This window comes from Chanos chanos, chromosome 9 (assembly GCF_902362185.1).
Source record: "Chanos chanos chromosome 9, fChaCha1.1, whole genome shotgun sequence".
NCBI lineage: Eukaryota > Metazoa > Chordata > Actinopteri > Gonorynchiformes > Chanidae > Chanos > Chanos chanos.
Genome location: NC_044503.1, coordinates 21,027,968 through 21,042,252, shown reverse-complemented (window position 1 = coordinate 21,042,252; position 14,285 = coordinate 21,027,968). Strand labels below are relative to the sequence as shown.

General features: G+C 43.0%; 1 protein-coding gene and 3 non-coding genes across 4 annotated transcripts in view; 1 reads left to right on the top strand and 3 right to left on the bottom strand.

Annotated features, from left to right (window-relative positions):
* The window catches only part of rgs3a (regulator of G protein signaling 3a), a 165,171-nt gene extending 156,231 nt beyond the window's left edge, over window positions 1–8,940 (bottom strand). The window contains exons 1-3 of the mRNA XM_030783538.1: window positions 8,852–8,940; window positions 8,548–8,616; window positions 4,626–4,680 (exon numbers count right to left, since the gene is read on the bottom strand). Coding sequence (XP_030639398.1) covers window positions 4,626–4,680; window positions 8,548–8,616; window positions 8,852–8,940 — 213 coding nt within the window. The remainder of the gene's footprint in view (window positions 1–4,625; window positions 4,681–8,547; window positions 8,617–8,851) is intronic.
* Window positions 8,941–12,329: 3,389 nt separating this feature from the next.
* On the bottom strand, window positions 12,330–12,402 carry trnak-cuu (transfer RNA lysine (anticodon CUU)). Its single transcript has one exon. It is a non-coding gene; the product is annotated as a tRNA-Lys (tRNA).
* A 506-nt stretch (window positions 12,403–12,908) lies between these two features.
* On the top strand, window positions 12,909–12,982 carry trnan-guu (transfer RNA asparagine (anticodon GUU)). Its single transcript has one exon. It is a non-coding gene; the product is annotated as a tRNA-Asn (tRNA).
* Window positions 12,983–13,757: 775 nt separating this feature from the next.
* On the bottom strand, window positions 13,758–13,830 carry trnak-cuu (transfer RNA lysine (anticodon CUU)). The gene has a single exon. It is a non-coding gene; the product is annotated as a tRNA-Lys (tRNA).
* Window positions 13,831–14,285: the final 455 nt, after the last annotated feature.

Below are 14,285 nucleotides of genomic sequence, written 5' to 3'. Positions count from 1 at the left end.
CACACACACACACACACACACACAGCGAGAGAGAGAGAGAAAAAGAGAGAGAGAGAGAGAGGGAGAGAGAGAGAGAGAGAGAGAGAGAGAGAGAGAGAGAGACAGAGACAGAGAGAGAGTCAGTGAGAAAGTGAGGGGGGAGGGGGGGGGGGGTTTGAGGCAGGGCATCAGCTGCTGGAGCCAGATGGTTGTTTGTTATATAAAGTCTTTGTCGGCAGATAGACACGCTGCTGACTCTAAAATAGGGCTGAAAATATTCTCTCAGCTTCCAACTGTAAAATACAACTGTCCACACACACATACACACACACATAACCACAAAATATTAACATATGTGCATACACACACACACTTAAACACAGAGAGACACACACAAACAGACTTCTGGAAATAAAACACTGCAATATATGTGTCCTACATTTCATGAATACACTCATACCTGCACACACACACAGACACACAAACATATGTGCACACACACACACACACACACATCCTTTCACACTCCCTACTGGCCTTCAAGACTGCCCAGTAATGCTTAGGGATCACTTATTTTTGGCCTGTGTGACAGAGAGGAAACATGCACCATTGTATTAGGGGCACTCACTCACTCTCACTTTCTCTCTCCCTCTCTCTTTCTCTCTCCCTCTCTCTTTCTCTCTCTCTGTCTCTGTCTCTCTCCTCTCTCTCTTTCTCTCTCTCGCTGTCACTGTCTGTCTCTGTCTCTCTCCTCTCTCTCTTCCTCTCTCTCTCTCTGTCTCTGTCTCTCTCCTCTCTCTCTGTCTCTGTCTGTCTCTGTCTCTCTCCTCTCTCTCTTTCATTCCCCATCTCTCTTTCTTCCTCTCCGTGTCTGCCCTGAGCGTGGAGTCTGAGCCCCTGTGTAGTAAACAGATATGATCCTGTGGACGGTGAGGATAACCATCATCTTATGGAACTGGACAGATCTCTACATCGCCCGAGTGTGAGTGGGCACAGGAGGCAGAGGAGGAGGAGGAGGAGGTGGAGTTTCATCACTCAGAGAAACAGCAGTTTACTGTAAAAGAGAGAAACAAGAGAAGAAAGAACAGCAGGAAGAAAGAACAAGAGAGAGAGAAAGAGAGAGAGAGGGAGAGAGAGAGAGGGGGGATTAAATATAAAGAGAGAGATACTATGTTGGAGACAGAGAAGGAAAGAGAGAGAGAGAGAGAGAGAGAGAGAGAGAGAGAGAGAGAGAGATGGAGAGAGCAAGAGAAAGAGAATGAAAAATAAGAACAGACTGCAGGGGGAGGAGAGTGTGTTAAATCTTGGGGAGGGATAAAATAGGATGGATGAATAGGAAAGTCTCTCTATGATAGCAGCAGGGGCTTAAGCTCTTCGTTAGCTAAAATGAAGGTGATCAAATATTAACTCACCCAAATGCCAGAGGAACTCAAAACATAATCTCCACAAACCTCTTCTCTCCTGCACACTAATAAAGGCTAGGAGACAAACTGCTGAAAAACTAGTTAAAATAGCATCGTAAACAATGTTTTCATGTACAAAACAAAGATGCTGACCGATCACTGACTATATGACTGGTTTCGTATGAGGCCGAGAAAGTTTGTTTTTGTGTATCAGACAGTAAAAGAACAAGTTACCACCACAGAATAGCCACGCCTATGAACAGACTTCAGTATATATTCATGATGTATTCATTGCGTATTCATGATGTATAATAACCGTGGCAGAGGGCCTCATAGCTCTTCAGTAGCATTTATGCATATGTTCATGTAACACTATGATCAAACATTACTTTAACTTACGAAGCACAGTCACTGAGGCATATCTCTAAATGTGTCCAAGACAAATCAATGACCAAAAACTTATTGAGCAGACTATAATTTTAATGATAAGCCTCTCAATACATTAACAATAACATATATTCATTTGACACACTTTTATTTATTTATTTATTTTTTTTAAAAAGCGGCTTACATTATGGAAACATGCAATACATCGTATGCTAAGTCCTGTGTAAGTTTTGCAGTAAATTAATATTTATGAGCACATGTGAACATCTAAGACCTGTTTTATAACAATCTATCTGTGACTTTCAATTTTACACAACCAGTACATCACAAACATCGTAATGGAAAATGGAAAATATTTAAGTAATGGACAAATACATCAGTTAAAGAAACGGAACATTTTCATCTGAGTAAATAAAAAGAAAAAAAAAAAACGGGGAAGAATGATCTTCTAAACAGTCCTTTTATTTTTTTTTTTTTTTTACATTTTATACATGAATGCTTCCTGGGGAATAGCAATCATCTTTTAGGGGGAAAAACCCAACCAACTGAAAAATGTGGTCTTCTATGCAAATTATTTCATTTTGAGGGGAAGATTCTACTTTCAAAACAATTTTAATTCCGTGGATGCTATTTCTTATTTTTATTACAATCATTAGATATATTTCCATTTGAAGTTTGTAGACTATACAGTCGTTATAAGAAAAGATTGTACAGACACACACACACACACACAGAGCATTCTTGATGATGTGGCCAAACTATGCTGCGTCAGATGAGATTTTTGTCAATGTTCTGAGTGTGGCGTGAGTCACCCCTTCTCCTTCTGCTCTCTTTCTGTGTGTGTGTGTGTGTCTCTGTCACAGAGGATGTGACAACACAATATGTCCTTTTACACACAGGACTACAGTCAGACATGTCCAGGGGCTCTGTTCAGGTCTGTCAGCCACAGAAACAAGTCAAGGTACCTTTGACACAGCTCCGTTTGAGGGCAAGTGACCAATCAGACAGAACTAATCTAACCTTGTTCCACACCAGAGACAGAGAGAGAGATGACCACAAGACAACTTCAGCACTGTCAGACTTTTGTCTTCGCTCACCTCTGCGGTGGACAACCCTTTTCTAAATCACAAGCGCTGGCTCACGTTCTGTTACACTGACACAGTAACACTCAGACAATCAATGTATTCAAACACCAAGAGGCCAGGGGGAATGAAGAAGAGCAGTGAACCAGAACAAAACACATTGACTTGCATATCGATTGTCTTACATTCACTGTAACACACATTACTGATAACGGGATTTGACCCCACTTCACGAGACAGACCAGATAAACCAGTGCCCAAAGGCTGTCCTTACTGGTGCTATGACAGCAAACACCTTTGAACGGTAGCGAAAAGCTCTCTTCAACCTCACAGCACCATTGGTATTACAAACTGACGCACGTTCATGATGGCTTTATGACATCACATCAGCGTCACTACTGCCTTTAGATGTCAGCTTACAGAATAGAGGGACTGTGTGTTTACTGAAGCATTAGATCTGTTATGGTGCTGCAGTACTTACATGGTACTTACATTTTTCATTCTCTTAATTTATCATGAATATTTTAATTTATCTCATTATTTTGATTTTAATAAAGCTTTTTTTAACCCTAGCACAGAAGAACAGCAGTTGCCACAACTTGATCTGGAACTGCTAATACCCCAAAATGACCAACCATGTCATGCATGTCACAACCCACCCCCAACCCCCAAACAAAAATCAAACATCCAAAAAATGTCAACAAAAATGAGAAAATTCAATCCCCAAACAGACAGATGACAGACAATGTTTTCTTTCCTCCAAACATATGCATATGCTCAGCGTCTGTGTTATGTGTTTATGTTATGTTTAACTGTGTGTGTGTGGGTTAACAGTGTGTGTGTGGGTTAACTGTTCTTCCCTTAAGCTTTTACAGCAACGTCAGGTCCGCACAGCAACTGATTCAAACTGACATGAAAAAAAATGACCAACAGGCACGAGTCTCTCTGATTCCTTCAATTCATTATGGGAAAATTAGCCTTACATAATGTATTATTATTATTATTGTTATTATTATTGTTGTTGTTGTTGTTGTGGTGGTGGTGGTGGTGGTGGTGCTGCTGGTGGTGGTGCTAGTGGTGCTCTTGTTTCATATTTTCAGCGATCACTGCAATACTTAAAAAAAAAAAAAAAAAAAGATACACACTCTCTCGCTCTGTTTGAGGACTGTTTAACATTTTCAAAACCGCACTCTATGAAAATACGTTCTCAGGTTTATGGTCACATTTGGCCGACGCTTTCTGTTAATGACACAACCCAACAACGTTTACGTCAACATCATCAGCACCATAAATACATGATCCACTCTAACTGAGTTTCCCTACAGCGCAAGTATTCATAATACATTTAAATATGAATGCACTGTCTGCCTTGGAAATTTACAAATGGAAGTGTACAACTTTGGAGGACGAGCTTCATCCTCACAGTATTGAGGTTTATTTTTTAAAAAGGCCTTTTTATAATCTTCCCTACACCACACAATGTTCCCTCCTCAAAAGGGTTAGCTCTATGAACTCAGTCTCCACACACTCAAACACACACACACACACACACACACGCATGCACAGAAGAGAGAGAGAGAGAGAGAGAGAGAGAGAGAGAGAGAGAGAGAGAGAGAGAGGAGGAGGAGGAGGAGGACTTTCTGCTTCAGGTCACACGGTGAATGCAGGAGGCGGGTGTGGGAGGTTTTTACAAACTGTGTTATAATGCATTTATGCATCCGTGTGTGTGTGAGAGTTTGTATGTTCGTGTGTGTGTCAACAGTCCCAGTCTCACCTTATCTGGGTTGATCAAGGAATTCACCCCAAAGCTCATGCAGCCCAGAAGTCTTCTGAAATAGACAGACACGTTAAACACAGGTAACACAGTCATCAATCATCGTAGTTTTCCGAGAATTTCACCAACCATACCAGTGCCTCGCGCAAAATGCTGAGTCATAGCCTACGTCACAAAACTCACTTGTTTTATTTTGTGATGCAGACAGGTGCGACTCGAACGTCTCACATTTACCAACAAAAATAACCGCTTAACATATGGACGCCCCGGTTTGTCAGGGATTGTCCCGGTTTCAAGCTGGGTGTCTCGAGTCTCGACAAATATCTGTAAACTGCTAAAATATCCCGGTTTTCAACATTCACTACTAAATTGTCCGGGTTTTCACCACAATTAAAATAATAACTATAATACTATACTTGTTTTCAGCGCTTACATACACGTTTATCATGTTCTGTCCCACTCTTTATTACCTAACCCGATCAGAAAACACAAACAACAATGCACCATGTGTCTGAATTCAACAGTGATTTGTCTGTATGTGTGTCAGTCAATCAATGTGTCGTTGTCACAATTGTTGCTATGACGCTTGTGGCTCTGTCTCACAGAATCTGTCAGTACGCTAACGCTTAGCATCATGTCGAAGAGAAAGTCAGTCCTTTCTAAAGACACCCAGAAGGCTACCCGTTTCTTCATGAAGTAGCCGGCAACGAAAATGCTGCATTCTCCACACACTGCAGGAGTACATTCTCGGTCGCGCACGGTAGAAATGCCGACTGAAAAGACGGCCAAACAGTGGCTACAAGCGTGAAGTAGCACTGTTACGACCTACTTCAGCAGGGCAAACTCCAGTGACAGATTCAATTATAATTCCAAATAAAACGCAACTATTTTTGCAATTTTCACTTGCTTCCGCAATATCATTGCAAATGAAAGGGCATCGCAATTTTTTAGAAAAGCTGCCGCGAAATCAGGCATTTTAGGCCGCAACAATACCAAAAAAGGCCCGCGAAATCCCGGAGGGACTGACTGAGCACCCAGGTCTGAGTCCCACATGGGACGATGAATGTGAGACCAAGATGTTACTGGTGTGCCCTTAATGTGAGGTCTGTGCCACCCAGATAAATATAATACCTCATCTCTTTACCTTAGATAAGCGGACAGTAAAGAGAGAACATGAGGGAAGGAGAGAACGTAACAGAAACAGAAGGAGGTAAAGCAAACACAGGTTTGTATTTTACCGTACCCTAATATACTGTCAGATAAGAGTGTCGTTTATTTTGTGACGGTCAGACTTAGGAAGCTGTTGTCTCGTTGGCAAGGGCCGGATTTCAACCTGTTTTTTAGCCTGCCATTAATCCGCAGCATGCATGTATGAGGCCAAAAGGGCTGCCAGCATTTAAGGCTTGGCATTTTAACTGCTTTAAATCCCAAATGTTCCAAAAGCCTCATTATCATAACAACAACACTAAACGCTTCCACTTAGTGACACACTTTCTTTTAACCAAAAGCATAACAGTCCAAAGCCTCTGTACATTAAGGTCAACATCATCACCCGCTCACCCCCATCACCCAACCATAAAGAACACCCACCTCATTCCAGTCTAAATTGGGGGGGGGGGGGGGGGGGGGGGGGGGCTGTTTATGTCCCCGACTGTGTTCACAGTGACCAGGGCGTCCCAATAACACTTCCTCTTGCAGAGACCCCACACCCAGACACAGGCAAAAACAGGAAGTTGTGAATTTGATGAGCATTTGGGAGCTGTTGGCCCCTGATTGTCATGGTGTCATGTTAAAAGGAAAGAGAAATTTTGTAGGCAGAGTAGTGAACCAGACATCTGGGGTATCAGGTCCTTTATAAGAATGACGACATCACAGCAACAACCCACAGGGCCTTCACACAGATGTGTTTAGATGTGTTAAAACTGGTGAAAAAAACTGTATCTTCAGTGCTAATTAACAGAAATTGGTTCACAGATCAGCTTACGGATGTGTGTTGATTGTAATTAAAATATGTGAACGATTAAAGAAACCACAGAGGTTTTCATTTCCTTTTTAAATTTAACAAATCATCCATAGAGCTGAACTCCATGTCAGTAAAAAGTTATTGCATCTTTTTTGACAGCCAAGACACCTTGCAATATCATCAATCAGAATTATGGCTTGTGTAAACGTTCTCCATACAAATTAACTTCCAGTGTTATTTCACACACTGAAGTCGTAGGTACTGGCAGGCTCTCAAGTCTTGAAAGTTTGATTTAAATCAAACTGGAATTAAAGCAGGTCCTTCTAACCTCGAGTTTCTCATTCATCAAAGCGCCTAGCATCCGTCATGTTCAACGCCGCAGAGACAAACATCAGACACCGATCTATCCATCATTTAAAAAGCCACAGAGAGAGACATGACTGTTCTCCACTGCTCTTTTCACTTCTGCCTCACGCCAGCAACACTCTTTCATCTAACTGTGATTTCTGTCACCGGAGCCTTTTCTTGTCTTTCTCTCTTCTCATCTCTATCAGCTCTTCTCCTCTGTGACTCAAGTCCTCGGACAATGTGATTTTTTGAGGTTCTTCAAATTAAGCGCAGTTGCATTGATGTTTAAAATAGAAAAAAAGCAATAACTCTGACTCAAAAGCTCAAGTGTCGAAATTATTCATAATTCATATGACCACTGGCAACACCATTCTGACAAGCAGATTTCCAATTAAGACTTACAGCTACTGTCATCTGAAATTCTATCACTGAAATCAAACAGATTGTTTCTCAGTTGTATTTTTTTTTTCTTCTATTGCAGTCTGTAAAACTAAACATTGGTAAAGGGAGAATCGTTATAGTAGAGTGAGAAGTGAGGTATTGTTTTTCATGCCTTGACCTGGTTTCTGTACAAGTGTGTAACTGCTAACGGATTCAGGCTGTTCACACAACCGTAGCAACTGCATCAATTATAAAGAGCATTTCCCCACCCCAGCTGGAACTGACCGGAGCGGACAGAGACTACAGGCAACACAAGACAAGACATGCCAGAGCTGTGCCTGAACAGATGCAGTTGATCCTTCCTTTTTTCTCTCTTTCAGTGAAACATAGATAATTCTGTTATATTCCTCTGAGACATTTTTTTAACGAATGCTAGTTTAAAGCAAGCATGAAGCCTTAAGTCTTACTATCTTTGCTGTGACAAAACCACAGCAAGGATGATGTCTGAATACAAAAGTGACTCTCCATTTTACAAAATGAACAGGGATTTATTGATTGGTTAAATAAGAATTTTTAAAAAATCAGTTAAGTTCCCATAACTAACTTTAATTCTGGCAACTGAATACAACAGAACAAATATTTCTTATACCTTTTTTGGTAAGACAAATGAAACACGCAGAATCTCTCTTTTCAGAGGTAATATAAGAAAGAAGAATGTTACTATGTAATACATGACAATGACAGGAAATTGTTTAAAAAAAAAAAAAAACAGATAAAACCAAATATGCACTACAACCAGAAACTATTCTAACGACCCCTGAACAGATCATCGTTTTCCACATCCTCTTCAGCAGGCCTGATGAGTCTTTACGTAAGACTTACGGGGGTGTTACATGGTGCCCAGCACGTTGCATAACTTTAACGAGATTCATGATGGTTCCACGCAGCAGCACATTCGACAGGGAATGAGAAAGAGTGCTTGTCATGCTAATAAAACGGGACCGGCTGCATGAAGATTGCTGAAAAGACCACTTCATTTGGTTTATTTGTGTTGTGATTCCACATTGCTCTCGACAGCATATTTCTGTTGTCACTGACTGACAAGATAGAAATTGTGGAAATAAACCATGAGGGGAAAAAAAGTTTGCTGTAACCATGTAATTATTCCCTTCATGCTAATTAATTTTTTCTATTCCTTTTCTCTTTTTTTTCATTTTCATTTTAGGTTACCTGGGAGATTCAGCATAGTTCCACACTGTGAAGAGGAGTCTCTTCTTTTTGTCTTCATCACCTACGGAACTGAGACAAGACAAGACATGCACCTGACCTATAATGCTTCATAAAGTTGTCATAAGATGCTTTATGTAGCCTGAATTACACTTTCATCATGCCGCTTTTTTCATCACACGTTCATTCAGAGGACGTTGCTTAAGCTTGTGGAGGATATGGAAAAAGGTGCTAGTGATAATACCATTTTAAAAAAAGGCTTCAAAAGTGCTGTCATTCAGACGACTTTTTTTATAAAGCAACTCACAAAGTGAAAGTTTCGTGGAAGACTGGATTCTTGCAGTCAGTAACAGTGTTTGTCCTCTGTTGATTCCAAGGACTGCTGTCAGGTAACATCCCCACCTTAGAGACAATGACATACTCTTTTCAAACACTTCAAAGTATGTGAACTGAGAATATCTGTCCTAAATTTTAGGTGCACAAAAACACATTTTAGGATTTTTAGCTCACACCTGACAGTTCTCAGGAACTTGAACAAATTCTTCTCGTTGTTATAAATTTATCACAGTATGTGAGCCACAGCAGAAACTTACTCAGTTCAAAAATTCATATAAGTTTCAGGTATGCTTCACATGGTTGTTATGTATCACGACACAGAGAAATCATATCTGACACAGGGGATTTCCCCAGGAAATAGGGCAAGGCAGTAATAGTCAATGGCACAACACACACTGGAGCCAAAATAACACCATGATCCACCACATCAAAATGGGCCATGTTATTACCATTAATCAAGAGGGGAAATCCACAGCGTTGACAGTGAATCTAGCCCCACCCCCATCCCATCCCAGTCATAATCATAAAACAGAGAAAAAAGGAACGAAGCATGCATACAGACACACACACACAGTAGCAGCAGGAGCAATGTTGTTCCTCCAGCCAAATCCCCTAAGCCTGTGTGTGAGTGGCTCAGCCATCCCCTCTCTCTCTCTCTCTCACACACACACACACACAGAGTTAATATTACTAGGCCAAATCCCCTAAACCTGTGTGCAGCTCAACTACCCCCTCTCTCCCCTCCCCTCCCTTCCCCTCCCCTCCCACTCTCTCTCCCCTTCTCCTTACACACACACATACACTCTCTCACACACACACACACACAAACACACATACAAATGTTACACTTAATTATACTGTTGCTATATTTGTATTATTTGACATTTTGCAAAGAAAAAATAAGCAAATATTTTCAGTGTCTTTGTAACATCCACATCAAAATGAGACATAGAAATTTTATTGATCCTGATGTGTTGGTCATGACCCTAAATCTCAATTTAGAAAAGGTTAAAAAGAAAAAAAAAAGCCCACCTTGACATAGCAGCTGCATTTTTTCCCTTCATTTGGCATAAGCATCTTGGCCTCCAGGACTATGGTAACAGAAACCAAAAAGTTATCACAGAAAAAGAATGTCGCATACTTCACGAAACAAAAGAGGAAGAGATCAATTGTGTTGGATTTGAATTTTTATTTTTTTCGGGTAATGACTGCGACATGATTTTTTGTCACTACATTTGATTCAACAGGAGCAAATTTGAAAGTGACTTGCTCTCCCCATTCACTGACTGGAACCATCTGCCTGCGGTCTCTGAGATATGTCCTTCCCTGTGCTCAAACCTTCTCATTTTTGACAGATTAAAAATTGAATATTTTGAAGATTTCAAAAGCAGCCACAGAACAATAGACAGACCCCACTGTCTAAAAAAGAAAAAAAGCTTCAACCATTGCAGTATGCTGAGCCCTCTGCTGGTGAGGAGGGGCATTACATTGAAGCATATTCAGAGTGGACCACAAATATGCCTGTGGTGACCTTGATAAACCTTTAAGCATTTGACGTAGCTACATTTAAGAATAAATTTCAAGTGCCTCAAGTAACTTCCTCTTTGTGTTTATTAGATATCTAAATCAAAACCCAAGTTTTGACATTTTGAAACTCGTGTCAAGCTATTAGTGAAAGAAAGAAAAGCTTTTTACATGTTTTGATGCATTCTATTTTGGTTTGTTTTCATGTTCACATGTTCTCCTCATGATGGAAAGCACCGTACCTCTTCTTGGTTTCAGTCCTTGATCAATCACTAGCTGTTTGGGCACTTTATTTGGCTGATTTGTGGGACATCCAGATGATGTGACTTCCGCATGTTTTTTGGGAAAAGGATGGGGGGGCAGCAGTGCATTAAGTACTTACCACTAATGATGAGTATGTCATTCTTACAGGTGATTGACAACCTCAGCTGCCCTATGAGGAAAGAACAAACAATACTTGACCTCTGAGGAAATATTAAATACAACTTCACATCAACTAAATTGGCCTGAAAGTAATATCATGGAGTTCCGTTATTTAACCAATATGCAACCAGCAAAGCTCTGATCTTAGCACAAGACATGAAATGTTCTGTTACATAATCAGAATTTGAATTTGAATATTGCGTTTGATGAAGCGATGGGGCTTTGTTGCCGCTGGCAGACTTGAATGGCAAGATTTCCTCTAAATTGAACAGTGAGTGGGAGATGGGAGAATAGGCTCTATAGGGGGAGTAGTCCGTTATGCTTACACATTCAAATACAAAGTCAACAGAAACAGGGATGGAATTGCCCGTGCCTGTACAAAACAAAGAAATTACAGCAAATCGTGCACACATTCTACAGGTAGAAGAGAGAGGCCACCACGGTTTCCATTACACTTCTGGCTATTTTGTCATATGAAGGATAAGTGACAATATTTAAGTATGAAAACTCTGTGAAACTATTATACTGTTATGCTGTGAAATGGTAGACAATTTTAAAAAACAGCAAAAACAATTACAAAGTTTCAAAATCTATTTCTTAATTAAACAAGTTTAGGAGAAACCTAGGAGTGATAATAGGTGACCAGCTGATTGTAACTGACCACATTGTAGCAACCTCTCGCTGATGCAGATTCACTCTATACAACGTCAGGGAAATCAGACCATACCTGTCAGAGCATGCAACCCAGCTCCTAGTCCAGGCACTTGTAATCTCAAAACTGAAACTTTGTTAGCTAACATTAGCCCTGTTACATAGTGTATACTTCGCTTTTCATGCAATGTGTAACAGACCATGGTGTTATTGTATATTTCAGGCTTGGCCATATCTGCTGAACATAGACCAAGAAAAAAGAATTCGACTCATATCATTTTACTAACCAAATACAAGTTCCTGTTGCAGTCAAATTTAATAGCTTCACCACCAACAAAAGAAAAGTGCAAACAAGGGAGGATATCACAGAGCCTATAAACACTAAGGGCACAGAGAAACAAGAGGTGAAAGGCGTAAGAAATAAGAAGAGTGACTAAAAAAGGTGTTTTCTTCATGTTGCAGCAGGTTCTCCACTTCCTCAAACCGAAAAGCCATATTAACATTTTCTTTATGGTTGACATTCCACCTCATTATTGTTAGGTGTAAGTTTTAAGATATATCTTAATTGACGTGGAAGACCTGGAACTGGATCCAGATTTCCTGACCCTAGAAATGAGTCAGTGCTCCCTCAGGAGTAACATTCCTTTCTGGAGGCCCCGACCCTCACAGGCAAACTGCCTACCCCTCGACACTCCCTATGGTGTTATGGGTTAGCAGCTCAGCTTCTTTTCTATTCTTTTTCGATTTTATATCTCCTGTTTCAGAGACTAACTTTTTCATCATGATGAGTGAGTCCAGAGCAGCTTAATGTCGTAGGCGGTGGAGCACTGCAGCAAACAAAACAGACCTCACGCCCAACGTGGGGCTCGAACCCACGACCCTGAGATTAAGAGTCTCATGCTCTACCGACTGAGCTAGCCGGGCCCAGGGGGAGGTGACCGGGTGGGGCGAACGCCGTCGCCCACCCACACCTGCCCAACTGCACGGACCTAAGTGTGTCGTCAGACAGCGGGCAAAGTTCTGACTGTGCCGAGATTGCTGGTTAACATTGGGCTCCAGGAGCGCTGTTCCCCCCTGGCCGCAGGCTGCCCACTGGAACGCCTGGATCCGGATCTCCAGGTCCCCAGATCCAAGCAAGCTACGCTCACCTTGGGGGCAGAGCTCCACCAGTGGCAAGATTCCTTTCTGGAGGCCCACCCAAGCCAAATGAATCTTTCCAGGTAAACGTGTCCTCTGCCGGGCGGCCCGCGTGCAGACCTGCGGACACACTTACTTGGGAAGGCTGCTCTTCCTGGCCTATTTCCCATCGCTAGCACTTTTTATCTCTTGGAACTCTTGGATGAGCAGAGTCTAACTTTCTCGTCCGATCCAGCAGCCGGGACCCTGAGTTTTGCGGGCTTTGGCCCCTTCCCCCCCCCCTCAGCTGAGCAGTCTCTGTGGCGCAATCGGCTAGCGCGTTCGGCTGTTAACCGAAAGGTTGGTGGTTCGAGCCCACCCAGGGACGACGTTGCTGTCCTTTCGCCTCCATAAATATTCTTGTGGAACAGAGCTATGTGGGCGCAGCTCTGGCTCCTGCAAAAGGACTCCCCCAGTGGCGCTGGGTTCTAGCTCCAGCTCCTTGGCCCAAAGCCCCAGTTTCCTAGAAGAAAGCTCCGGACAGAATCTTCCCCACCAGGCCAAAGTTCCTGTCTGGAGGCCCAGACTCTCACAAGTCAAGCTAAGTTCTCGTGCCCCTGGTTCCAGACCTCTGTGCACATTTATCAGGGATGAGGCACCTTCTTTTGCTCTTCTTTTCCCCAGCACAAGCGCGATTCGCCGCTTGTAACTTTCAAATGAGCAGAGTCGCACTATCACCTCCAATCCATGGGTACAAAGCCCCAGTATTGCCAGGTGACTCGGTGACTTGGAGAAGCTGGAATCCCTGGGCCCAGATTTCCAGGCCTCCAGAAACAAGCTAGCCACCCACACCTGAGGCCAGTGCTCCCCCAGGGGCAAGATTCCTTCCTGGAGGCCCCGACCCTCACAAGCAAACTGCACCTAGCCAGGTAAAAGAGTTCCCTCCTGGGGGCCCTACAGACACAATGACTTAGGAAGACTGCCATTCTTCTTCTATTTCCCACCACTAGCACTTCTGAACTCTTATAACTCTTGCAGAATGCTGAACGCCAAGCACTAGGCCACCAGGGACGCGCCCGAGACCCCCATGAGGGTGGTAAGTGAGTCCAGAGCAGCTTAATGTCGTAGGCGGTGGAGCCCGGCAGCAAACAAAACAGACCTCACGCCCAACGTGGGGCTCGAACCCACGACCCTGAGATTAAGAGTCTCATGCTCTACCGACTGAGCTAGCCGGGCCCAGGGGGAGGTGACCGGGTGGGGCAAACGCCGTCGCCCACCCACACCTGCCCAACTGCACGGACCTAAGTGTGTCGCCAGACAGCGGGCAAAGTTCTGACTGTGCCGAGATTGCTGGTTAACATTGGGCTCCAGGAGCGCTGTTCCCCCCTGGCCGCAGGCTGCCCACTGGAACGCCTGGATCCGGATCTCCAGGTCCCCAGATCCAAGCAAGCTACGCTCACCTTGGGGGCAGAGCTCCACCAGTGGCAAGATTCCTTTCTGGAGGCCCACCCAAGCCAAATGAATCTTTCCAGGTAAACGTGTCCTCTGCCGGGCGGCCCGCGTGCAGACCTGCGGACACACTTACTTGGGAAGGCTGCTCTTCCTGGCCTATTTCCCATCGCTAGCACTTTTTACCTCTTGGAACTCTTGGATGAGCAGAGTCTAACTTTCTCGTCCGATCCAGCAGCCGG